The sequence below is a fragment of the Oenanthe melanoleuca genome, chromosome 14 (assembly GCF_029582105.1).
Source record: "Oenanthe melanoleuca isolate GR-GAL-2019-014 chromosome 14, OMel1.0, whole genome shotgun sequence".
Taxonomy (NCBI): Eukaryota; Metazoa; Chordata; class Aves; order Passeriformes; family Muscicapidae; genus Oenanthe; species Oenanthe melanoleuca.
This window is the reverse complement of record NC_079348.1, coordinates 6,710,888-6,735,654: the sequence shown is the minus strand read 5'-3', so window position 1 is coordinate 6,735,654 and position 24,767 is coordinate 6,710,888. Positions and strand designations below refer to the sequence as shown.

The 24,767-nt window shown below is 52.6% G+C and overlaps 1 protein-coding gene across 2 annotated transcripts in view; it reads right to left on the bottom strand.

Annotated features, from left to right (window-relative positions):
• Positions 1-1,328: 1,328 nt before the first annotated feature.
• Positions 1,329-24,767, bottom strand: part of MPRIP (myosin phosphatase Rho interacting protein) — a 73,216-nt gene continuing 49,777 nt past the window's right edge. Inside the window, exons 14-24 of one of the 2 annotated variants that reach the window (XM_056502977.1) lie at positions 21,039-21,618; positions 20,012-20,128; positions 13,215-17,078; positions 10,236-10,383; positions 9,535-9,652; positions 8,480-8,639; positions 8,271-8,390; positions 7,749-7,835; positions 6,940-7,102; positions 6,528-6,613; positions 1,329-2,466 (exon numbers count right to left, since the gene is read on the bottom strand). In XM_056502977.1, coding sequence (XP_056358952.1) covers positions 2,395-2,466; positions 6,528-6,613; positions 6,940-7,102; positions 7,749-7,835; positions 8,271-8,390; positions 8,480-8,639; positions 9,535-9,652; positions 10,236-10,383; positions 13,215-17,078; positions 20,012-20,128; positions 21,039-21,618 — 5,515 coding nt within the window. In that variant the 3' untranslated portion in view covers positions 1,329-2,394. Of the gene's footprint in view, positions 2,467-5,388; positions 5,455-6,527; positions 6,614-6,939; positions 7,103-7,748; positions 7,836-8,270; positions 8,391-8,479; positions 8,640-9,534; positions 9,653-10,235; positions 10,384-13,214; positions 17,079-20,011; positions 20,129-21,038; positions 21,619-24,767 lie in introns of both variants that reach the window. The other variant, XM_056502976.1, reaches the window with a different exon arrangement.

Here is a 24,767-nt window from a genome sequence, read left to right as displayed (position 1 = left end):
GGCCACTGCTCAGCCCTGTCTGTATAGCAGACCAAGATTCTCCATTTATTTTTCCAGAGGAGCCCAATTCCCCCACGGAAAATATCTGCTCCTACAAGCCTGAACAAATGAGCAGGACTTGCTGGGGAATCTAAGAAAGGTCAGGGTCCACATGGCAAGAAGGAGACCAGAATGTCCTGTTTGGTTGGCTAAAAAGGACAAAGTCCCATCCTCAGTTGAAAGAGAAGAGGGAGAGGAGGAGGAGGGTGTTCTCCTAGAGCCAGTGACATCTTGCAAGGGAAGAGCAATGACAAGGCCCATGTGCCATCCCAAATCCCTGCTCCCTCCCATGGCCTCTGCCAGATCAGAGCTCACCACGGACCTGGAGCAGCCAGGGATGCAGTGGCTGGAGAGGTGACCCATGGCAGGAAGGTTCCCAGGTTCTGCAGTGCCCAGATCATGGAAGTGCTGTGGGGAACTCAGATTGTGGCTGCACATCCACCTGAGAGCACAGGCTGCTGATGAGGCAAAGGCTTTGCATCCAACAGGTTGAGCATCTTTCCTCCCCTGCTCCCACCTCCAGGACCTCCATGCACACCCAGGCACACAGAGCATCTCAGCAGAACAGGTACTCTGCCCCTGCAAGGTGCAAGCAGGGCTCCTCTGGGCAGGACCAAGTCCTGCTGGCAGGTGCCAAGCTGGACACTTGGCCATGGCAAGGCCACAGAACTGGACAAGAGCCTGATTCCCACCGTGGTTCAGTGACACCGTGTCCTGCTGAGGGTCTGGTGGCTGGAAAAGAGATTCTGCTCCCAGGAGGATGAAGGTGACTCTGGCAGCTGCTGTGCTCCAGCCTGGCAGGACTGGGGGTGGCTTCAGCAGCCCCGTGGGGCTCTGAGAGCTGCAGCTGTACCAACCACCAAAGCCAAAACCAGCAGGGAAGCACCAGAAGCTGCTGGCCTCAACCTTGGCTGAGTGCCTGAAGGACAAGAGGAAGCTCTGCTCTGGGAGAAGGCCAGGATATCCTCCACATCCCAGCCTCAAGTGGTCACTCAGCACCTAACCAGGCTGGGCAGCCAATGTGCTGCAGTCTCCTTCAGCCCTGGTGACCAGAGAGGCGAGACCTGGGATCCTTCCAGGTGGCATCTTAAGATTTATCCTGGGATGAAGCCGCACACCTGCAAAGCAGCACAGGCTTCTTCCAGGAAGCCTCTGCTCAGCTGGCTGTGACCATCTAGTGCTACCAGCTCCTCATCCCTTAGTTTGTATGCATTTATCTGCCTCACGGTGCTAAATTGTGTATTTTAAATACAAAAGCTATTAGGACTGAGAAGGTCTGAAGCACATACTGGTTTTGAGACTTTTATTTCAGGAAAAGATTAAAGAATTAAAATAGGAGCTGCCCTGCTGACAAGAAGAGTTGAATTGAAGAAGCTGGTAAAAAAGGAGCATTATATGCATTGAGCACTGTGCATTTTCAGTCAATATTGGCTCTACTTTCTACTCTACTTTCCTTTGACTAGGAAAAGGGAGTTTCACATGCGCACAGACCCTGGGATACACGGGATTCAATGAGAGGAAGGGAGTAACAGCAGAAAAAAAAAAAAAAAAGAAAAAAAAAAAAAAAGAGTGCTGGGCTTGATCTAACAGAGGCAAGAAAGTGATCTTACAGCTTGGCCCCTGGAACACCAACTCCGACCAGCAGGACACGGGAGCGATGACGCGCCGACGGGGCCGACTCAATGGTGCACTTCAGTAGCTGCAGCTCCCCATCCAAACCACCTGGGCAGCCACCAAAGCTTGCCAGGCTTCAGTGGCACCTACATTCAGGATACAGCACAGTCACGGGGCAGGAGAATCACTTCTTGCATCCTTCTCCAGCGAGACGTCGGTGTTGTACCTCCAGGCTGCCGGCGCGGACTGGCGCTCCCCGACAGCTTCCCCCGGCTTTCCCCCTTGTAGGTGCAAGTAATGCAGTCGAGATCAATGGTTAGATCAGGCTCCTGGTGTGCTCTGAGCACGGGGTCTCTAGACAGCAGTAAGAGCTTGGTCTGGCTGACATCACCCAGGCCCTGCTCGCTCTTCCCGACAGAGCTATAGCTTATTAACAGGCTACTGAGCCTTAATACTGACACTTAGTGTAATGGTTTACAGTAAAGAAAGGATTCTCCTACAAAGCGCCAAAGAGAGAGGGGGAAAAACCCCACTCCAATCCCTTCCTCTCCCTCTCAGAGTCTCTGGAGCATCTCACAAGCAGGGAAAGGAGCTGGGGAGGCGAGGGGGGGCACCACCGGGTCCCGTCGGGGCGTCAGGACGAACGACAGCGAGGACATCGCAAGGAACGAGAGACAAACGGTGCTGGTGCTGTGCTGCCTCAAGCTGGGAGGTGCGCGTGGTCAAGCGGAGCGGGGAGAACTAGTCTTTCTTCAAGTCCCTGGATTCAAAAAGCTTCAGGCGTTCTTGCACAGTCAGACCTTCCTTCAGACTCTGGGAGAGACAGAAGACAGAGAGCGTTGGGGCAGGGAGCGATGCTGGGCAACAGGGACGGGCTCCTTGGCACAGGGGGATTAGTGGGACATGATGAGAGAGAACACAGGTTATGGAGGGTGGTTATGGACAGTGGTGCTTTGGCACAGGGTGAGATTGCAAACGAACCAGGCGACGAACCAGAAGCGAGTGAGAGGCACGTCATGCTGCAAGCGGGGTTAGTGATCTGGGAATGACCCTGGAGCACACAGGGCACTGCTGGATGGGGCAGTTCCAGCAGGGGCAGCACCAGGCAGGCCAGCTGGGATCTGCCAGCTGAAGGCTCAGGATGCTGAGCAGGACCGGCAGGCTGCTGCTCCTTCCCTGCCTCCCACAGCACTGCAGCACCCACGGGGGCAGTGCTGGCTCCACTGCGTGCAGGATTTGCTCAAGAAAGCCTGGAAAATGCTGTGTGCTGCCAGCGGCCATCCCACCCCTTCTCTCACCCCACCCTGGGACTCTCCCAAGCCAAAGATGCCTCAACAGCCCAGGGTTAGACAAAGGTCTCCTAAATGCTGCTCAGGTCTGGCAGGCTCTGATGGCTGATCCAATTCAGATGCAGCACCCAGATTTTAAGGCACAACTCTCAGTTGGCCAGCAGCCCCCTGGCATTTGGAATGTAAAATCCATCACCTGCACATGGGGACTCAGGAGCACAGCACTGAGAGGGGCAGAAACCCAGAAACAAATTGCCTGACTCATGTAGGACAGCTTCAAATTGAAGCCAGCCTGAGGGGATGCACCAGCCTAATGCCAGCATCCTCCTTCCTGCAGCCCCAAACCTGTGGCACAACAGACTGAAGAGAGCAAAGCATTTTAGATGGTGAGTTGTCGCTGTAGATGAGGAGGCACAGCCACCTCCCATCCCTAAAAGCAGCCCCATAGCCAGGGCTCTGCCCCTCTGTGCCCCACTGCCTGTCCCCACCCCACAGCTCCACCTGCCAGCCCAGTCCTTGGAACTTGCAAGGAATTCATGCTGCAGCTGGAACATTATTTGCTTTATAGACCAAGACTTGGCACCTTCAAAGACACAGAATGGAGGGATGGCAATCTGCTCCTAGGAGGGTAGCCTGAGGGAACTGGGATTGCTCAGCCTGGAGAAGAGAAGGCTCAAGGTGACCTTAGGGCCCCTTTCAGAGCCTAAAGGGGCTCCAGGAGAGCTGGAGATGGACTGGAGTGACAGGACAAGAGGGGATGGCTTCCCACTGCCAGAGAGCAGGGTTAGATGGGATATTGGGAAGAAATTCCTCCCTGTGAGGGTGGGGAAGCCCTGGCACAGGTTGTCCAGAGAAGCTGTGGCTGCCCCTGGATCCCTGGAGGTGCCCAAGGCCAGGCTGGATGGGGCTTGGAGCAACCTGGGCTAGTGGAAGGTGTCCCTGCCCATGGCAGGGGGTTGGAACTGAATGATTTTTCATCCCTTCCCACCCAAACCATACTGTGATTCCATGATCCTACTATCAGACAGCCACCTTCTCCTTTCCTTTCCTTGGCTGTGGTGCCAGAGGACTGCTCTATCACAGCACCAGGTTGGACTTCTGGGCTGAGTTTTCCTTCCCATGTATTTTTCAAGGCAGGACTCCATGATAAACTTGCCCCAAGGCTGTGCAGATTCCCATGGTTACTGTATTTCTGGAAATGTTTTTCCTCCCACAGGCCCACAAACACAGAAGGGCTTTGCCAGGCAGCATGGAAATGAAAGCACTAAATGGGATTGAATTTCCAAATGCTGTGTGCTCTCTTTCCAGTGGGCAGCAGTCTCCTGGGATGAGAGTCTCTGTGCACACACTTCCTGAAGGAAGTTTACTTTGGGCCTCTTTAAATGGGAGCAGCGCGTGCATTCCAGTTCTCACATCTGATTTTTCAGTGGATGGAAAAGAGACACCAGGAATCATCAGACTGTTCTGCCTGATGGCACAAATTCCAGAAAATTCAGCCCCTGGGCAGTCCCACAACCATTTCAGTTGCTGATGAGGAGAGCCTGATGAAGTGAGACTAATGCAGGATGATATCTGTGATAAAAGGATCTTCCAACAGACTTCCTGGGGCTCTCCACCCACTGTGCTGGGAGTTCCCCTCTCCTAACCTGCCTCTGCAGGTGCTCCCACCTCAGTCTTTGCCATGGGCCAGGAAATTCACTATTGCTCCAGTTAATGGAGATGTCTGGCTCATTAGTCAGCCTCATTTCTGATCAGCTCTCTCCTTTTGCTGGATGAGCTTGGAAACCTTGGAGGCTCAGGGATGGACAGCAGGAGGAGAAGATTACTGGGCAAGGGAGACTCTTGCCCAGGCATGGATCGACCTGAAAAAGCAGCAACTGTGGATAAAGGAAATTAGGGCAGTCCAGAACATTCCCTCTGCAGCTGAGGTGGCAGAGACCATTTTCCATGCTTTGGGCTGTTATGGGAAGTACACTTAAAGGCATCCCTGACTACTCCTGCACCTGGCCAACAGTGAAAGAGGTGTTTTCCTACGAGACCTGGATGGTGCTGGAGTTTAGTCTGAGGCATGCAGAGTCATTGAGGCATGCACACTCAGTGTCCCATGCTCCCAACACAGTCAATAGGAAAACGTGCCCCACCATGTCGAAATCCTCTCTGTGCTGATGAGCTGTGTTGGTGAGGGTGGGAAGAGCAGGAACACAAAAAGCCATACTCCCCAGGGAAGAGGCAGAGAGACTGCGTTTCACACAGACCCTGGGTACACTGACTTCTCCCCTCCCTTTCCCCTTCACCCAGGAAAAGAATTAGCAGTGGATAAACCAGTCAGTCAGTCAGTCATTAAGAGGAGGAGGGCTCTGGTTTGGCAGGGAGGTGTGAGCAGTGCATGCAGAGGTTGGGCTGCTCCCGTGCTGGCTGCGGCGCTGGGCGGTGCCGGTGTGTTTACCTACGTGGCAGGGAACCTGGACTCGGGTTCATTTCAGTTATCCCATGAGACCTGCTCAATAACGGACTGTTGAAGGAAAAAGCAAAATAAAACAAAAAAAAAACAAAAACAAAAACAAAAGAAGCTCATAAATCCCAGAGGAATTTGTGCTGGCGCAGCCCCAGCCCCCCGTCCCGCAGCGACGCCCTGGCACAGCCCCTGCTTCCTCTCCTTCCCCACCAAGCAACACACACGGGAACCACAGGAAGTGATCTGAGTTGAAGTGGTGAAGGGAAACCCAACATCAGAGTGGCCCAGCAGGTCTGGGCTGCCCCAAAAGGTGCAGAAGTCTCTCTCTGTTCACTGGGTACAGTGCAGATGCCCCGAGCTGAGGAGCTGCTGCTCACAGAGCTCTGAGTGTTTCCCCACATGGGCACCAAGCTCAGAGGATTCTGCCTGCCCTGCAAGGGCCCAACCACTTCAAACATCAGCACGAGACACCAGGTGAGAGGCACAGCAGGTTTGCTCATGCTGAGCTTCCTCCCAGCTGCCCTGTGTTCAATGCTGACTCCTGATCAGCATTATTGGCCCTTCCTTATCCCTGTGGTCCCACATGATGTAACTGGCTGCCAAGGAGAGCTTGGCACAGCATCACTGGGCTTTGGGATCAACAGCAAGCACAGAAGGACCACAGAAGCACAGGGCCATCTGCACCATGTTATCACACAAGCAAAGCGTGTGTTAAATATGCCCAGGACTCAGGCACTGCTGATACATATAAAGACAAAAAATCTTGCAGTGATGAACAGTAAAACTAGAATGATGTGCAGATTTCCACCTATATTTCAAGTGAAAAGAGGGACCTGATACTGGGATAGCCCTCCTGTGAAAGACCAAAGAAGAAGGCAAACTTCAGCCTTTTTTTCCAACAGGAAGAAGCTTCATGCCTCCGTCTGAGCAGAATCCAGAGTGGGTGAGTAGGCCCTGCCTGGCTACACAGTCAGTCCTTCTGCAGTAAAAAACCATCCAGGCTAGCACTACTGGCTGGGAAGTTCTTAATTTTGCTCCCCTGCCCATTTCTTCCCACTTGGGATCCCCACCTAGGAGAAATGCTGGGCATTCCTCATTCCCATCCCACTGGGCAGGACATCTGAGCTCACCTTTGACCTGATATTCCTTAGTTGCCGGCTAACACTGGATCTGTCTTTCTTCAAGAAATCAGGGTTGCTTTTTGATTTCATAATATCTGGGAAGAAGCAAAAGAAGTGGGATTAGCCTGATGCCCACTGCCTTCCTGCAAGGACAGGGCTGGGGCTCTGCCCTCCCAGCCCAGGAAAGCGCTCCAATGAGCCCGACTCAGTGCTGCCCCAAGGGCAGAGGGGACTTTTGGGCATCCCTGCAGCACCAGGTTTTCCTGGTGCAAAATGCCAGAAGGCTTTCAAAGCCCATCAGCTTTGGGTTGGAAAGCCAAGTCCTACACTCAGACCCATTACTGCACAAGGTTTGTACTGCAGGATTCCCGTGTCAATTCAGACACCCAGGACTGCTTAGAGCTGCTGGAGGAGGACTGACCATATCCCGATACAGTGGTGTTCACAGGGGATTTCTCTCCCTGAGCTTCTGTGGCTGCTTTCAGCTGCTCTTTCAACCTGCTGATATCACAGTCTGCCTTGGCCTTCACGATGCTCAGCTCCGTGTAGATGTCTTTGTACTTGTCGCTGGCGTATTTCTTATCCTGGCAAGGGAACAAGAAGAACCCGCTGGAGCCAGACAGACAGCTGGAGCCGAGGGGTTTGTGGATGCGCTGAAGAGGAGCCTGGCAAATGCCAGCGGAAGAAGAGCCGGCAGAGGGAAAGAGGCTTGGCCAGGGCAGCACACGCCCTGGGAGCTGCTTCCAACAGCGATCAGGGACTGCAGGAATGGAGAGCTGAGAGCCAAGGGCCAGCACACAGTGCTGCCCGTGCCTGCAGCCCCTCAGCTATAGACTTGTTTGTGGCTTTTCTTTTTAGCCAAGACACAGAATTCAAGCAGAATTCCCAGAAATGGCCTTGGCTTGTCCAGAGCAAACCAGTTCCACCGCTGCGAGGCTGGGCAGATCTCTAACACTGATTGTTTGTGCCATTTAAATCTGATCTGATGTGACAGTAAATGGGGAAATCACGCTGAAAGGGATGTTTTCCCACACTGTCTCCTTTGTGGGGTAAGTCTTAAGTTGATACATGAAGTGCTTTACTGATGACACCAGAATGGGTATTGAATTACATTTAGGAGAAAAATTAAATATGGTTTCAAATCTGGGTGCAAATGGGCTGAAATTTAAGCACAGACACTCAGGAGCAGAGCACAGTAAGAGGATTTACAGAAACCACCCCTGGCATTACCCTCAGTGCTGTCTGCAGCTCGTCTTTGAGGGAGCTGATCTCCTGCTTCAGATACTGGATTTCGGATTCTTTGACCCGCAGCAGGACCTGTGGGAACAAAAAACAGTATCTCTGCACCTGAGCAGACACAGTGTGACATCTGCTGTACCCAGTGGCAATCAAGCCAAGGGCTGGAGACTCAGCCCCATGCCAGCACCACCTGACCACTTTCTTCTCACAAGAAAACTCCTCTTGGTTCTCTTGGGAACTTGCCCAAGCCCTGCACACTCCAGTCCCCCACTGCTGTGCATGGATTGGATCCCAAGGACAAGTAGGGGCTGCAGAAGGAAGAGCAAGTGTCTGGCTTGATGTGGTGAGAAGATCAGGACCCTAGAATCTCCTGGCCTCATGCAGCCCATGATAACAGTGCTGACCAGCCATGAGAGCTGACTGGGGGATGGATGGCTGTGACACCTCCCAGCTGTGGCACTCTCCTGGGTACACAGCACTTTGCCCATCCACGTGCCCCTCTGCAGAACTCACCTCCAGCTCGTAGGCGTCCTTGCCCTGCGTGAGAGGCGACCCAGCAGCCTCTCCCCCGCCCTCCCCGGTCAGCAGGGTCCGCAATCGCGTGATCTCCGCAGCCAGGCGGTTATTCAGCTCCTGGGAAGAGGAGCAGAGCCGTTGTGGGAAGGGGGAGCACGGCCATGGCTCAGCACAGAGCCCACTGTCAGCAGGGCAGGGATGCTCACCTGGTTGTGGGCATTGAGCTCCTGGTTCTCCCGCTGGCACTGGCGGAGGGCCTGCCTCTCAGCCTCCAGCGCCTGCGCCAGGTGGGCGTTCTCCAAACACTTCTGGGAATACTGCTCTGAAAGCACCTCCAGCTCCCGCTGCACCGACTGCAGCTCCTCCCTGTGGGACACACAGGGGGCTGTGTCTCCACACACACACATCCCCATGCCCATTCTTCCTTCAGAATCCCAGGACAACCCAACAGGCGGCTAAGCACCGAGGATGAGGATTGCATATTCCCTTTGGGAAAAAGCTCAAGCCCAGAGCAAGTCAGCTCTTCCTTCTCCTGGCAGAGCCATGCCTGGGCACCAAAGGGGTTCTCTCAGAGGTTAAGTGGCAGAACTTTCTCAGGTTTCCAAAAACTGAGCTGAGATCTATCAAAATCTACCTATGAGAAATTCTTCCCTGTGAGCGTGGTGAGGCCATGGCACAGGCTGCCCAGAGAAGCTGTGGCTACTCCATCTCTGGAAGTGTCCAAGACCAGCTTGGGATAGTGGAAGGTGTCCCTGCCCATGGCAAAGGGCTGGAATGAGATGAGTTTTAAGGTCCCTTCCAACCCAAACCATTCCAGGATTCTAAGTTTGCTCTGGGCACCTGGGACCAGGTGTATTTGCATACCTCCCCAGCTTACACAGAGGTATCAAGGCTGATGAAGCTGACAGGCAGCCCTGCTCAGCTCCCACTGGAGGACAGCCATGCCATGGAAAGCTCAGAGCTTCCTCCTCACCTTTTGAACAACCCCCCTGCTGCACCTGTGTGAAAAGCAGCATTGGCTGCTCATCTGCTACTTCTGGGGACCATAAAGCAGCTATTTTGGGTAATGTGGGGACATTGACCTGGAGCCTGAAAGATTATGGGCAACCAGGAGGCTCTGATGGATGCAGCTGGGGCGGGACCAAGAGAAGAGGCCCCTGAAATAATCCCGAACTGATTGCCAGAATCAAATGGGAGAGAGAAGGGTCTCCCACAGGTGATGTCTCTGTGAGGTGGCAGCAGAGGACAGGGATGCTCTTACAGGTACTGCCTGCGGAGGGCCTCGATGTCGGCGTTGACGCTGCTGATCTGGGAGCGCTGGGACTTCTCCAGCTCCCGCTCCAGCTCCTCCCGGTGCGCGTTCTTCATGGCTTCGATGGCTGTGAGGGCAGCGCAGGGTTAGCACACAGCACCCTCCAACCATGGGTGGGTTTTGAGCTTTTGTTTGTTTTTTAAAGAAACAAAACCGAAGTCATCCCTGCAAATCTCCCACTGCTTCATGGCCCCTTCAGTCTGTGTCCCAGCTGGACTTCAAGGGAGTCCAAATGATTATCCACTTCACACATTGTTTCCTGGACTGTTGGGCTCCTAATGCAGAGCCCCTGAACTCCAATGTTTTAACATTCCCTGGGGCACTGAAGAATGAATTCAATATGGAATTGGTAATAATTTAACCACAGGAATGACTAATGCCTTTCAGAGTTGGAATAGAAAACAGATCAGACTGTGTAACAGCCAAAGACAGGGGTACCAAGCCTGAAGAAGGACCAGGAGATATGCACCAAACCTGGATGACCAGGAGATGGACCTCTATTTAAAACACCTTTCCCACAAGCCTGTTCCCATCTCCCTGTGCAGCCCACCCAGCCCTCATCCCACCCCTGCTCTGCTCCTCAATGCAGCCACCACCACCCCCGTGTCCCCATCAGCACAGAGCTGCCCCACCACGGGTGACTCTGGTACCTGAGATGGTGGCAGCAGTTTCCTCTGCCAGCAGGCGATCCTTCTCCTCCCGCAGCTTCTCCAGCTCCCGCTGGTGCTGCCGCTGCAGGTCCTCGATCTTCTTCTGGTGTGTCTCCTCCATGGCTGCAAAGCCCCTCTCACATGTTGCCTGCAAAGGGATGAGGGGAAAGGCTTGGCCCAGGAGCACAGGGCTGGTGCCACAGTGGTGGGGAGCCCACCAGGAGCCACACACCAGCGGGCAGCTCAGCTCCCCAGGTCCAGCAGGGATCTTCTGCTTCCCCAGCCATGCAGCAGGATGGACCTTGCAAAGGTCAGGGCTTGTCCTGGTCACTCAACCCCTGGCAGCTCCAGGGAAAGGGATGCACAGGGGCAGACCCAGTTGGGGAATGCAAATATAGGTCAAAAAAGCAACCAAAAAAAACCCTTCTGTGCCCCTTCTGCTCTTTTCAATGCCTGTTTTTTTCAACCTCTGGGTGGAAGGAAGATGCCGTGACAGCAACAGGATCTTAATTCCCAACAGAGTATTGCTACAAATGCTGCAGGGAAAATTACTTGCTAATTTAATTGCTAGGAAAGCACTCAGGCCAGGACACAGAAGGAGCAATTTGGGGAGTTGGGATTCACCAGGGGTGAGGTCCTGAATTCCTGCCTGGTCCTTCTGCCCCTGGCACAGCCCGGACTCCTTCCTGCCTTTGCAGCAGACAAAAAGAAACGCCTGTTCCCAGCTCAGCTGCCAGCCCAAGCATATCAGGATCCTGGATGGACACATGGCTGTGGGACAGGGACAGGACCAGCAAAGCCACAGGCAGGCCCAAGCCACGAGGGAAGAAGGGGCACACAGTGGGGACAAGGTGCTGAGAACCATCAGGCTGCTTGGGACAAACCTGATGCCAAGCACTGTACAGGGCTTTTCCCCTTAATGACACAGGCTGGCTTTATTCTCTGATTTCAACTGAGCTCCCCTTGATTAACACCAGTGTTCTCTGAGGAAAGTGACAACTGTCACCTAGTGACCACTGGGACCCCATGGGAAATTTCAGGGAGACAATTCACTCCTCAAGTGGCAAAAGTGGACTCAGGACAGTCCAACACCACTGACCCTCACGAACAGACAACCCTCAGAATCACTTTCTTGGCTAATACTCATGCCTTAGCACCTATGTCTAATCCTCATCCCCAATTTTCAGCTTTGGTGGATTTCCCCCTCCCATTTAATTTTTAATCCCGAGGCACTCTTCACTTTCCCAGCCTTGTTTGTTTGTATGTTTTTAAACTCCTAACTCAGTGCCAGAACCTGCTTGGACTTGGCTGTGGCACAGAGCAGCCCTGCACGATTCTTCATTACACCCAGAATCATAAAATATGCCGAGTTGGAAGGATCATCAAGACCAACTCCTGAAACACCTCTAATTTTGGAAGAAAAAGGTGCCTACTCTGCCATAGGTCTGGCTGTAGATTCACTATTTCATGTATTATAAATGCATTGCCATAAATCCACATGTACAAATCAGTATCTCATAGAATCACAGAATGATTTGGGTTGGAAGGGACCTTGAAGTCCATCCTGTTCCATCCCCTGCTATGGGCAGGGACACCTTCCACCATCCCAGGCTGCTCCAAGCCTTGAACCTGGCCTTGGACACTTCCAGGGATGGGGCAGCCACAGGGGAGAATTCCTTCCAAATGTTGTATCTAAATGTACTCTCCTTCGTCTAAAGGACACCCCCTCATCCTGTCACTTCATGCCTTAGTCAAAAGTCCCTTCCAGCTCTCTTGGAGACCTTCTAGGCACTGGAAAGGGTTCCAAGGTCTTCCTGGAGCCTTCTCTTCTCCAGGTTGAAGAATTACTCTTGTGCTACTGATGTTACATTCTCCATCAGGTTCTTAAGAGAAGAATGGGACACATTTAAGCCTCTAGTTAAGCAGGTTTCCAATCATTTGGTTGGCTTTCTGACCACCACTGCTTAATTCCAATGGGATTCAGCAAAACTTCTGCTATACTCAGGCTAAAACCAGCTTTTGGGTGGAGCTGAGCCACACTTTATCCAGCTCAAATGTGTGCTGGATCTTTGGCTGGAAGCAAGCTCTCTTGCATTTTACTGATACTTAAGAGCAACTGCCCTGTGAAAGCCTCACTGCCACTGTCTCTGCACCGCTGCCCTTTAGGCTTCCTGTTCAGTCTGGCAGCCTCCCTTGGTACTGCCAGAGTCCTCTACAACCCTAAACTCACTTCTGAACTGGGAATGCTCTCCAAGGAAAAGCAAACCAACAAACCCTTTTTTTTTTTTTTTTTCAGATGCTGGATGATCTCAAACCAGTTTTACAGCCATTCTGACTGATGGGGCAATTTGAACGGTGGCATTTCATTGCCAGTGGGTTTCTCTGCACCTCACCTGGGTGTTCCATAACTGTGCACTCTTTGTTTTGTAAAGAATTACTGTGTCCAACACCATCATGATCCTCGCAGTGCCCTGCAGACGAGCTCTGCTTTGCTACAGAATTTGGCATCTGTTTGCAGCTACTTTCCCTAGGAACATACATTTTGAGAGCATCAAGTTTCCATTTCATCTTGCATTTCTGAAGGCAGCAGAGACAGACTGGAGATTTGATCAGACTGAGAAAGACAGAGCTGAGGAATGCTTTTAAAGGGAAATCCCCAACAAAATGTATGTGTTGGGTACAAGGAGCAACACTGAGGTCTTCGTGTTGAAGAAGAGTGTGATGTTATGGAGCTACTTTGAAACTCTCCCTCTCCACACAAAGACCACCTCCAGAAATCCACCCTCCCAAACCCTCAGCAATGCATTTAGAATACCCCAGCATGGAGAAAAAGCAACACCATGCTTTACAGAGGCCTGGCTAATACTCTGGGGCTAGTTTCAGCAGGCTGGCTCTTTTAGGGGACGGCCCTTGATTCAGCAAGCAAACCCTGGGACTCCACACACCCTCAGCAGCAGAAAGCGTTAAACATATTAAGACCTTTAAGTTTTCAAAGTCCTTCTGGTATTTTTCCCTCAAAGTGGAAGCGTTCCCCTCCAGATGTTTGTTCTCCAGCTCATCCCTCATGACGTTCATCTGGGCCTCCAGCTCCTGGATGCGTTCCCTCAGGCCGTGCATGGAGTCCGGGTCGCTGCCGGGGTCCTGCCCGGTGCCACCCGCCTCTCCAGCCACCCAGGTGTCCCCAGGGCCTGGGGCCACTGCAGGGGCTGCCTCGGGGTGCTGCCTCTGGTACTCATCCAGGGTCTCTTGCAGGCGCTGCAGGTTCTGGCTGTAATGCTCCTGCAGCGCTTGCAGCTCCTCGCCGTGGATGGCCTGCAGCTCCTTAATCTTGGCCTGGAACTTTTCCTCCAGCGTTTGCATCTGCTCCAGGTGATACTGCTCCATGTTCTGCTTGTCACGGACAATGGCATCCAGCTGGCTGAGCCCCTCCATCCTCTCGGCCTTCAGGGCCTCCTCAGTCCTGTTGAGCTGCTCGATCACGTTGCGGATCTCCTCCTCGTAGCGCCCCTGCAGCTCGCTCAGGCTCTTGCTGCGTTCGTGCCCTTCCTCCTCCAAGAGCCTCCGCTGGCTGTCCAGCTGGGACACCTTTGCCTTGAGGTCAGCGTTCTCCCTCTCCAGCACGGCGATCACCTCGCTGTACTCGCCCTGCTGCTTCCTGAGCAGCTCCTCGTACTCGTCCCGCAGCAGAGACACCGTCTTCACGCGCTCCTGGCACAGAGCATCCATGCCCTGCAAGGACTCCTTGTATGACTTCATCTCCCTCTTGTGCTCCAGCCGCACTTTGCAAGCGGCGTAACAAACCTGAGCCTGAACGATGGCATCGTGGACTAACAGAGACGAATACCGCTCCAGGTCTCCCATGCACGAACGGTAGGAAAGACTCTGGGATATCTTCAGGAGCTTCTGACAGTCTCTCATGGCCTCCTCGGGAGGCAGAGAGAGTAAGGCAACAGATATCTCCTTCAGAACATTGGATTTGTCCTTAAGTTGCTGGGCAAGATCTTCCTGAATGGAAACAAGAGTTTCACTACTACAGTCTGGTGCGCTGCCAGTCTCCTCCACCTTGGCTAATTTCTGGCATGGCACCATTTGGACACGGCTCCCATCCCAAGAGATCTGGGTTCTTTCTGAAGCATCTTTCTGTATTTCAAGTGCTTCAGAAATCTGGTGCATAACTCTGTCAAATTCAGGAGTCCTGTATGCTTTGATGATCTCCTCCAACATGCACTTGTGCTGCTGGAGAGCTGTTTTGGTATTATGGAGCTCTTCTTCAATTGTTTTTAACCTCTGATGAAAAGATTCTCTCATTTTCTCTGCAACGAACCCAAGTTCTGCCTTGATCAATGTAGCATCTGCTACAGTACTGAGAAAACATGCGGAAAAGCCCAAACTTGTTTCAGTTTTACCCTCATCTTCTCCTTCTCTAGTGCTCAAGTGTACACTCAGCTCCTCCACCTGGCTCCAGAACTCCCCTTCCAGCAGCAGCTTTTTAGACAGAATGCTGACCAAGTCATTGGCTGTATGAGAAACACTCGCTGGCTCCAACAAAACCACCTCGGCCGTTCCCTGGATCTCTCTCAGAAGCTGGGCTATCTCAGAGCTCGCATTTTTCAAAGACTCTGCTATCTGGCTGATGAGAGAGGCTTCAAACGCCACCCTCTCAGAAAGCCACCTTAGCTGGCCAGTGTCAAACACATCTGCTTGCTGCTCCCTGGAGATGTGCTCCTCTTCTCCCAGATCCCCTCCTTCTGGAGCGGGGCTCTCCGTGGTGAGGCTTTCACTCTGCTGATACTCTGATGGGACTGGCGCCCCACTCAAGGCTTGGATGGCATTTGATAAAGTTGTTTCCATGCTGGAAAGAGTAACAAGGAACAAATCACTCTCTTTTTCCTTGTCTGATTTGGGCAAGGATCTTAGCTGCTCCCTGCACTTCTCTAAGCAAGTCAGTGCTTGATCGTTTTTCATCTGGAAACCTCCCAGCTCGCTGACGTGACTTTCTATGAGCTTGAGCTTTTCCTGCCTCTCGCTCTCCAGCTGTGAGATCAAAGCATTGACTTGGGACAGGCTGGTCTGAAGCTGTTCCCGCAGCTGGGACTCCGTGCTGGCCCACTGATGGTGGAGGGCGATGAGCGTCTCCTGGTTATGGCCGTGCTGGCTTTCAAGCTTCATCGTCACATCTTTGAGCTTTTCCTCTGTGATATACAGTTTGGTTTCCAGAGAGTGGATGATGGAGAGATAAGTCTCAGAATCGCTCGTCCCCGATGAGGGGTAACCCAGAGCTGGCTCAGAGGACATGCTTTCTTCAGACAGAGATCTGTCCTGGCTTGTGTCTGAAGAGGTACTGCTTGTCCAGTTTTTCTCTGATCCATCTGGATGGATGTATTTTTGACACTGGATGCTTGAAAAACGGATCCTTTGCCTCTTGGCCCCCATAACTCCCACATCAGGCTTTGCTAAAGCTTTCTGAACCAACTCTTGGTCCTGGAGCTCTACAGCTTTAGATGGGGAGCCAAACTCCTCCACTTGCCTCTGACTAGTCTCAAGAATCTCATCCTCCTCCTCCTTCAGTGCATAAGTCAGAGCTGGGAGGACATCCTGAGTAGGCAGAGCCTGCCCCAGTTGGGGTGGATGACTTTCGTCAGCCTCAAGACCAGGGCCAAGGTCTTCTGCCTCCTCAGCACATGGACCTGTGCCCACACTACCTAATTTCTTTAAAGCCTCCTCCTTGGCCTTTAGCTTTACTTTAGTCTCCTCTAAACTGCTATCTAAAGCAACCATTTTAACCAAAGCCTCACTGAGATCTTGATCTTTCTTCTCCACAATTCTCAAGTGCATTTCCTTAACGTGTCTTAACTCTTCTTCTTTCTCTTTCAGCACCTCCTGCACCCCCCGGAACTGATCTGACACCTCCTCAAACGACTGCTCCAGATTGTGGTAGTTGGTCTCTTCTGTTTTCAACTTCGCTTGCAGCTTTGCAACTTCGTTATCCGACTCGGCCACCTGATTCATGAGCTCGTGGAAGCGGCACTTGATCTGATCCCTCTCTCTCTCGAGCTCCTTGATGTGCTCAGCAAGTTTTTGGATGCTGGCCTCCTTCATGGCCAGCTGCTCCTCCAGCTGGTGGACGAGCTCGCTGCCTTCGAACTTGGCGCTCAGCTTCTCCTTCTGCAGAATCTCCATTTGCTGCTCGCTGTTCTGCAGCTGGTTCTCGTACTCGTTGGCCTTGTCCTCCACCTCCTTCAGGCTCCGTATCAAAACCTGCTTCTCCCTCTCGCAGCTCTCCAGTAAAGCCTCGTAGTTCTTCTGCAGCTTCTCCTCCATGAGGACCCGCGCCTGCTCGCTGGCGTTCAGCTGCCCGCTGAGGTCTGCGATCCTGTCCTGCAGCCGCTGCACTTCCTTCTGGTGGTCCCTCTGCAGAGCCTGCTGCATCTCCAGGTCCCGCAGCTCCTGGGTCTTCTCCAGCAGCAGCGCCTCTGCGCTCTTCAGCTTCTGCTCGCTGGCCTTCAGCTGGGAGCTGAGCGCGGCCTCGCCGTGCTGCCACTCCTCCAGCTGCTCTCTGGCTTTCTCCTTCTCGCTCCTCAGGTCGCTCTTGAGCTTGGCCAGGGTCTGCTCCTTGATGGCGAGCTCGGCCGCCGCGTTGCTGAGCCTCGCCTGCAGGCTCTGAATTTCGGCCTCGTGGTGCCGGATCACGTCCTTGGCCTCGGCGTAGCTGCGCTTCAGAGACTGAATCTGCTGATTGATCACCTCTTGACGCTGGCATTGGGCTTCCAGCTCGCTTTGGAGGTCTTGGTTGACTTTGTGGAGCCTCTGCCAGGCACCTGATGGCGAGGCGGCCACCTCGGTCTTAAAAAAATTGATTAAATACTAGATTAGTAACACTCTTGGCTCTCCCTTCTGAGTGTCACACCTCTGGCCAGGCAGGCCATGGAAAAGCTCCTCGCAGCGACTTGGCTGCTACTCACAGCTCCAATTGGGATGATTTGTTCTTGGCACAATTTGGTTTGTTTAACCAACTTTTTTTTTTCATTTTTTTTTTTTTTTAATGAGCGACAACTGCTTTCCAGTAACAGAAAACACTGACCACGACATCAAAACAGCTGTACAGTAACAGGCTAAATGGAAAAAAAAAATGAACCCAAACTAAAACAGAATCAAAAAAACAATGAAAAAGAAACACCAGCAGTAAAACAGAGACAGACAGACAAAAGAAAAATGCCAAGGATGACGAGGAAGAGGAGATGGAACAAGGTGGAGGAGAAAGGAACTGCTTTTTTTTAGCAAGTTTGTTTGTTTGGCTGTGAAACAAAAAGTGCACAGTTCAGGTAATACAGTCCACCAACCAAAAGCAACAACAGAAAGTGAGGTGGCAGCAAATGACATCACGTCCCACCCAAACACAGGGCCATCCATTGTGGTGGCGATGTCATTTCTGTGCCTGCCAAACAGGACTGAGTGGCTGCTCATCGCATTAGAGAGATGTTGTTATGCTAAAGCTCAGGGCTAGGGAGGATCTAATTTCTCTACCTGCAAAATAAAATAAACCAACAAAGGACAAAATAAAAAGCCCGACAAATGGAGGGAAGGAAAAGGTGTGATGAGAATGTAAAAATGAAAGAAACCAACCTTTGTGAGATTCAAACCAAAGCAATGGAGCATGCAAAGAGAAAACTCACAGAAAGCGTCATGCAAAAGGCGACAGAAATTATGTATCTTAAAAAAAATACACAGACAGGAAGAGGCGAGAGAAGCACAGCGTTAAGCCTAGGAATTTGGCCTGCCTTGCTGTACTCTGGTTGCTGATTAAGGAAAGCCCACAGATGTGACACTCAGTTATGTTAAGTTAAATTTCATGCTTTACACCAAAAACATGCAAGAACATTTGCCTGGGACAGGTTAGTGCGTGCCCCTCCCACCCGCAGTGCCCAGAGCTGGGGATGTCTCCAGCCCATTTGCCAGGAGCAGGAGCTCCTGGAGTTTCTCCCAGTAGGGATCAAGGTTAGAGTGTCCCATCCCGAGGAAGCTCAGAGCAAGAGAGGGGTTACACGAGGCCAGAGAGGCTCTGGTGCATGGCACATGCATTGGAGGGGTGGCTCAGCACTGCCAAAGGGAACAGGCAGTGCCTGGGGTCTGTGCAGGGCTGGTCAGGCTGCCAAGGAGGGGTTGGTGCCTCCCAGGCAGCTCAGGAGGGATTGGCTTGGCAGCAGTCAGGCTTCTCCATCAGCCCTCCTCACAGACAATGCAGGAACCTCCTCAAAATCAGGCATGATGGGGGGTGGGGGGGGCACGTGAAATTCAGAGTGTTTGTCCAAGAGAATCCTGTGATGTTTGTCTGCAGTATGGGGCTGCAGAATTCCCCCAGCGGCTCCACTCCCTCCACCCCAGCAGGGTCTGGTGGGGTTACTCCCTTCTACAATAGCACTTTAATCCCTCTGGCTCCTAGGAAACACAAGGGAAATCCCCAGAACAATTAAACTGGAGCAGGCAAAAGCCTCCAACCTTTCCAAAACCCCTCTCCAACTTCCAGGTCCAAGTTTGGGTCACTTCTCACTGCAGCTCAGCCTCTCTGCAGGCTTCCCCTCTTGCCACCCCTCCTCGTATTGAGGCATTGTGGCCACCTTCAATCTGATGATGGATTCAGCATCCAGCTTTTAACCCCATTCCTGATTTTTCCAGGCTCCAGGCAAAGGGAGGTCAGACGCCTCTGCCCCAGGGAAGTGGGAGTTAGTTACTCTTCCAGCTCTGCCAAGTGAAAATGGAACTCCTCCAAGCAGGCACTGTCAGCTCGGAGACTCCAGAAATGAATTAATTACTCCTCCTGGGAGATCATGGGCAAGGAAGGCAAGATGTCCCCCTCCCTGGGCTGGCTCCACTGCCTGTGCAACTTCTTCAGGGAAAATTTTCCTGTGAGAAATAAGGATGTAAGGTTTGGCATTGACACTGGGTTTGCTGCCATGGGAGCGCAGCATGCGCGGCCACTTTGATCCACAGCCAGTTTGGTCAAGTAGATTTGAGCAGGTCAAAATGCTGCCCCTGCATAGAACAAGACTATGGACCCCTGAGAGCAGCCAGAAGCTGCCCTGCAGGTGCCACGACTTCTCCAGACATGGATATTCCCAGAGGAAGGGCTGTGAAAAACCTGCTTTGTTAGGATGAAGGGAGGAAAGGTTTCCCCAGATCATCCCGTCTCTTTTGCCAGATCTTCCAAAACCCATTTTTAGGCTTTACTGAGAAATCTTGTAGATTGCACCAGAAACCACCAAAGTGATCCAAGACAACAGATCATCCCAGTGCAAATCCCACTCTGGCTGGAACGAATGTGTACATCTGAGTGTCCTGTGCTTGCCCATGTAAAGGATACACAAAATCCCCAGTCAGGAGCAACTGGTGGGCTATAGGATGCTTGGAAAACCTTGTGTGCACCCCACTGCCTGAAGGGAATATCTGGGGCACAGAAAGAGGGAAACATCTGTTGCAAAGGCAAAACACAGTATGGGATGGATTACAGGTGGACTTTGCTGAGGTCCCATCTGTTTTGGCTCCGTTTTGTTTTCCCCTGGGAATGCTGACAGGGAATGCTACTTTCTATTCCATCCCAGATCAGAGGTTTACGTGAGCAATAACTCTGGTAATGCTACAGAATTAGCCATGATTGCAAGAAGGTCAAATCTCTCGTGGTGGTCACCCAGGACATCCCCACAAACACTGCAGACAGAAGCCCAGCAGGGATGTCTCGGGCACAGGGAAGATGGATCTCCCTCTCCTCCCTGTTCTCCTACCTGCAACACGTAGCCCTCCCGGGCGCTCTGCTCCCGGCCCAGAGCCACTTTCAGCTGATCCTGCAGATGCCGGTTCTGCTCCAGGAGCTCCAGGGCCTCCTTCTGCTTCTGCTCCAGCTGGAGGGACACGAACAGAGACAGAGTCCAGGGAGTGGGCAGGGGATCGGCCATAAGGAACAAGTGGCTCGGAGGGGACACAGAGCAGAATTAATGGAGCTTTTGATGGCAGCGCTGCTCCGCTCTGTGCTGGGACCTGGATTTCATTTTGCCAGGAAAATCCCTCCCCTCTGAAAGAACTTATTTATGCAATAGTGTAATTTGTAAAGCTCACTGAGGCAAAGGATGAACGGCACCAGCTCGTGCCAGGCATGACCCTGGCAAATCCCAGCCCAGTTCAGCTCCGTGATATTCCTGGTTACTCCATAAGGAAAGGTTACCCCTTTCATTCCCACTAATACACTTTAATCCCAACTAACAATAACCTTTTTAATCCCAGCCACGGAACTCTTCCAAGTGAACTGAGTCTCCTCCATTCTTTTCCAAAAATCTTAAAGACTCTTTGATGTAGGCTCCACAAAAAGCCACCTTTTGTGGTGTGTGCTGCAACTCAAGGCAGTTTATAACTGCAGACACAAATCTCTACAGCTGCAGAGGCACAGAGGATTAGGAGCTTGAATTTGTAGTCTGGCTGATACACCTTGATTGCACCCATTTCGTCAGCGACAGGCTGGCTACAACCATCACAAATCAGGCTGTGTTGGCTGGGAGGGGTAAAGAAGTGCCAGGCCATAAGAACAGTCTTTTCTGCAGCTGTGGGAAACTTGAAAGCTGCTGGCAGAGCTGAACAGGAATGGATGCAGATCAGTGCCCTGCCAGCTTCCCAAGGAACCTACAGCATCCCTACCAGTTGCTATTATGAGGGAGGAATATTTACAGCTATTTTTAAGCCTATCTCAGGCTCCCTACAGTCACCCCAGTGGCTGTAGGCCACCCTGGCAGGCAGCCTGCACCCTAGACACCCCTTTACCTCCTTCTCCAGCAGCGTGGTCAGGTGCTGCTTCGCCAGCCCCTCTTCCCGGTCCTCGGCGAGGTGCAGGGGGGTGATGGGGATCTGCTTCTCCTCCCGCAGTGGGGTGGTCTCCACCTGGTGCCAGCGCTGCTCGATCTCCACGTGGACGTTCTGCGGTTTGATGTCTGCTGGGACGGGCAGGATCCTGTCCACCTCCATCCTCAGTGCCTCTTCTGGCCCTGCCCCGTCCACGGCATCGATCATCTCAAAGCGCTTGCGCCGCTCCTCGCGCCGCCGCGCCCGCTCCCGCTCCAGCTCTCCTGGGTCAGCATCGGCGGCTCCGCTGTCCCTGGGGAAGGCGGCCGAGCCGCTGCCGGAGGAGTCTGCAGCGTTGGCACGCTCCTGCACCAGGGCCTGCTGGATGGGGCGAAATTCTGCCCAGTCAAAGGTCTTGGAGCGTCCTTCTCGCCGGCGCTCGCGGGCGCGGCTCCGCTTCTGCTCCGTGTCCGGCTCGGCTTGCTCCGCGTCCGGCTTCTCGCTCGGCTTTGGACCAGTCTCGAAGGAAGAGCTTGTTTTGCTTTTCTCTTCCGGCAGCGAGCTGCGAGGACAGAGAGAGGGTGAAGGGAAGTGTCAGTGGGTGCTGGAGACAGCCAGGCGCTCCCATGCATGCCTCCAAGAGCCGGGTGGAAAAGGGCTGCTGGAAGCCCAAGCCAATGCCACGTGGGTGCCCCCTGCCCCTGCGGCTCCCCTCGGGTGCAGGAGCTGTTGCTGCCCTTCCCCAAGTTGTGCTGGTGTGCAAAGCCTTGGTGCAAGCTTGGCTGCTCCTGGGACACCCTGGCACAGGGAGAGCACTGATCCCAACCTTGTTCCTCCCTGGCAGCCACACTGGGGCCAATCACCATGACCAAGCAGCAACCCATGGCTGAGGCCAAACTGTGCTGTCAGAGGTTCCAACAGCTCCTCCAGGCTGTGGGGCTCCATGCATACCCCCACTGGTATGGCCATAGTCACATGTTGTGGGAATGATGCCACCAATCCCACCAAAGCCAAGCTGGCTTCAGAGCTGTGGGGTGGAGAAGCACAGAGCAGCTCTGAGTCTGGGAAACAAGGGTAAATTTCCCCTTCAGCTTCGAAAAGTATTAATGGGTCCATAACTTCTCTGTGCCACTATCTGCACTGAAAACACAGACCTCCCCAGGGCACCCAGACCTGCTGGCAGTCCCCAGTCCCCCTGACACAAGCAGGGGTGAGCGCAGCAAGGAAAGCACATTACTCAACACATCACGGAAATCACTGAAAATACCAATTTCTCAAGCAAGGAATGATTTTAGTGCTGAGTTAGAGGGTGGTGGGTTGAGGGGGGAGACATACTCATCAAGCAGGGGAAGTTAATACAGGAAGGCATTACCATTTCTAACCTACATAATCCATAATGCAGTATTAGCATATTAAATACAGACATGCCAGCCCTGCAACATGCAGATCAAAATTAACCAGAAAACAGCAGTATGCTAAGTCTGTGGAAAACAGCAGTATGCTAAGTCTGTGGAGGAGCACTTGCTGAACTCTTTACTGCCCAAAGCTCCAAAGCTTCCTCCCAAAGCACAGTCCTGCTGCTCAGGCTGACTCTCCAGCTTCCAATACAATCACAGCATTCCCAGAGTCTAGCAGAGACTCAACAAGCTTTCTGCAAGAGCTGGAAAACAGCTCATTGGGCTCTTCACTACAGGCTCTGACCCATGGGACCACATGCATGGGGACTGCAGTGATCAGGAACAGCAGCAGCAGCAGCAGCAACAGCAGCATCACGGCTCCTCCCACCTCAAAACCACACCCCAGCCCCCAGGCAAGAACCTCATGGATGTGCACACGCCCAAAACAAAGGATGGAGCAGAAGAGATGGCTCTGCATGGGCTAGTATCTTCCGATGCACTGTCATCCAGCAGCAAACCACAGGCTCAGTAGAGCTGGGTTTTGAGAGACTCTGGTAGTTACAGGCTAAAACCAGCTCAGAGGTAATTCCTTCTTCAGTGCTGTCACTTGCAGCTAATAAAATAAACCCAGAAGGCACGACAATGAAATGTCACTGCTCCTCACCCATGATACTGCACAACTCCAAAGCCAGGCTCTCAATCTGGAGTCAGTTAGTGATTGCAGCTGCATTTTAAAGTAAAGCAGGGATAAGATTCAGTCTCAAAATGGAGAAGTGTTAGGAAAGGAAAGGGGGTCCTGGAGCCTGCCATATGGTGTTAGGACACAGAAATTTTGCTGCTCTAAATCCCACGTGGAAGAATCTTGGCATTTCTAGAGGTGACATCTCTCATGAGCTCATTTCTCCTCTGCTGCTTTCCAAAGGGCACAGGATGCGGGTCAGGGAGCAGGGGGATGGCTGCTGGGAACGAAGTGAAGACACTCAGAAGGTTGACCCAAAGTTTCTCATTTAATCTTCTGCAAATGCCCCACAGCTATTAATTCTGCTCAACCATTTCACATCTCCTCCACGACATTAATGAAATTAATTCATATCACAAAGGAAGGAGGAGGTAGTCTTTGTCTCCCGATGGTATTTGCAGGTCAAAATAAAAAGGTTTTTTTTCATAGGGGTGGGTGTAGGAGTTGTGCAAGCTGAGCACGCTGTGGCAAGAAGCACACAAAGGTTGCAGGAACTGGGGAGCACTGGGGCACCCAGCCTCACAAGGGCTGTGAGCTCAACATGGATCCAGGTCTCAAACAGCCACTTCCATTCATGGGAGTATTTTCTATTTGCCCCATCATCATTAGCAGACTGTAATTAGTGCCTCTGCAGATTGCAGGGTGCTGCTGAGGGCAGGGAGCAGTGCAGCATCTGCTCCCTATGCCGAGTGCTGACACGTGCAGCAATGTAAACCATCATTAGGGCCCAAGAAACCAAGACAGGGAGTGTTTGGCTGGGTGGAGCCACAGCAGCAGGTTAATGAGACACAGCCAAGGGCTGCAGGAGTGTGTGGGGTGAGACCATCCCTGGGGGTGGGTGCCCACCACTGCCCTCCCAGCACACCAAGCACAACACCCTCCTGTTCCCGGCCACGCTGTGCCAACGGCTGGCACTGCTCCATGCTCAGCCTTGGGCAGTTTGTCCTTCAGCCTTCCAGCAGCCCCTTTCACCTGCTGCTTCCTGGGTGTGGAGTGCAATGACATCCCAAAGCCAGGTGGGATGGGCTGGGATACCCCACACTGCTGCCAAGGGCTGCCAGGCAGGCACCGGTGAACACAGCCCTGCTGCACACATAGCACAGGACTCCTCAGCAAGGTGACTAACCCACACCAGCCTCTACCCTTCCAACACCAGCAGGGTGGGGAACGACAGAAGCACACACATCATTCCCTTCTCCCAGCTCAGGATTGCTTCAGTCTGTTTGTGCAGTGTAACAAGTTACTGCCCAACCAGGACCTGCGCCTGGACCCTCTCAGAAGGAAAGCCAAGTGAAACCACTTTGTGTGGGCTCAGAGCAGGTGCAGACAGTGAGCACATCGTGCTGCAGTAACCTGTGAGCAACCATAAATACTCTTTAAAGGCAGAGAGGTCCCCTCAAATTTCCTTGGTCTTCATCTTCGTATCTAGTCACATCGGAAGATACCAGTGTGGGGAAATCAAAGGGTCAAGACCAGGTTGCTTCTTCCCTTCTCTCTGGCTTTTATTTAAAGGAAGAAAAAAAAAAAAAAAAGGAAGGGGGGAAGAAAAGAAAGAAAAATAAATGGAAACTGCAG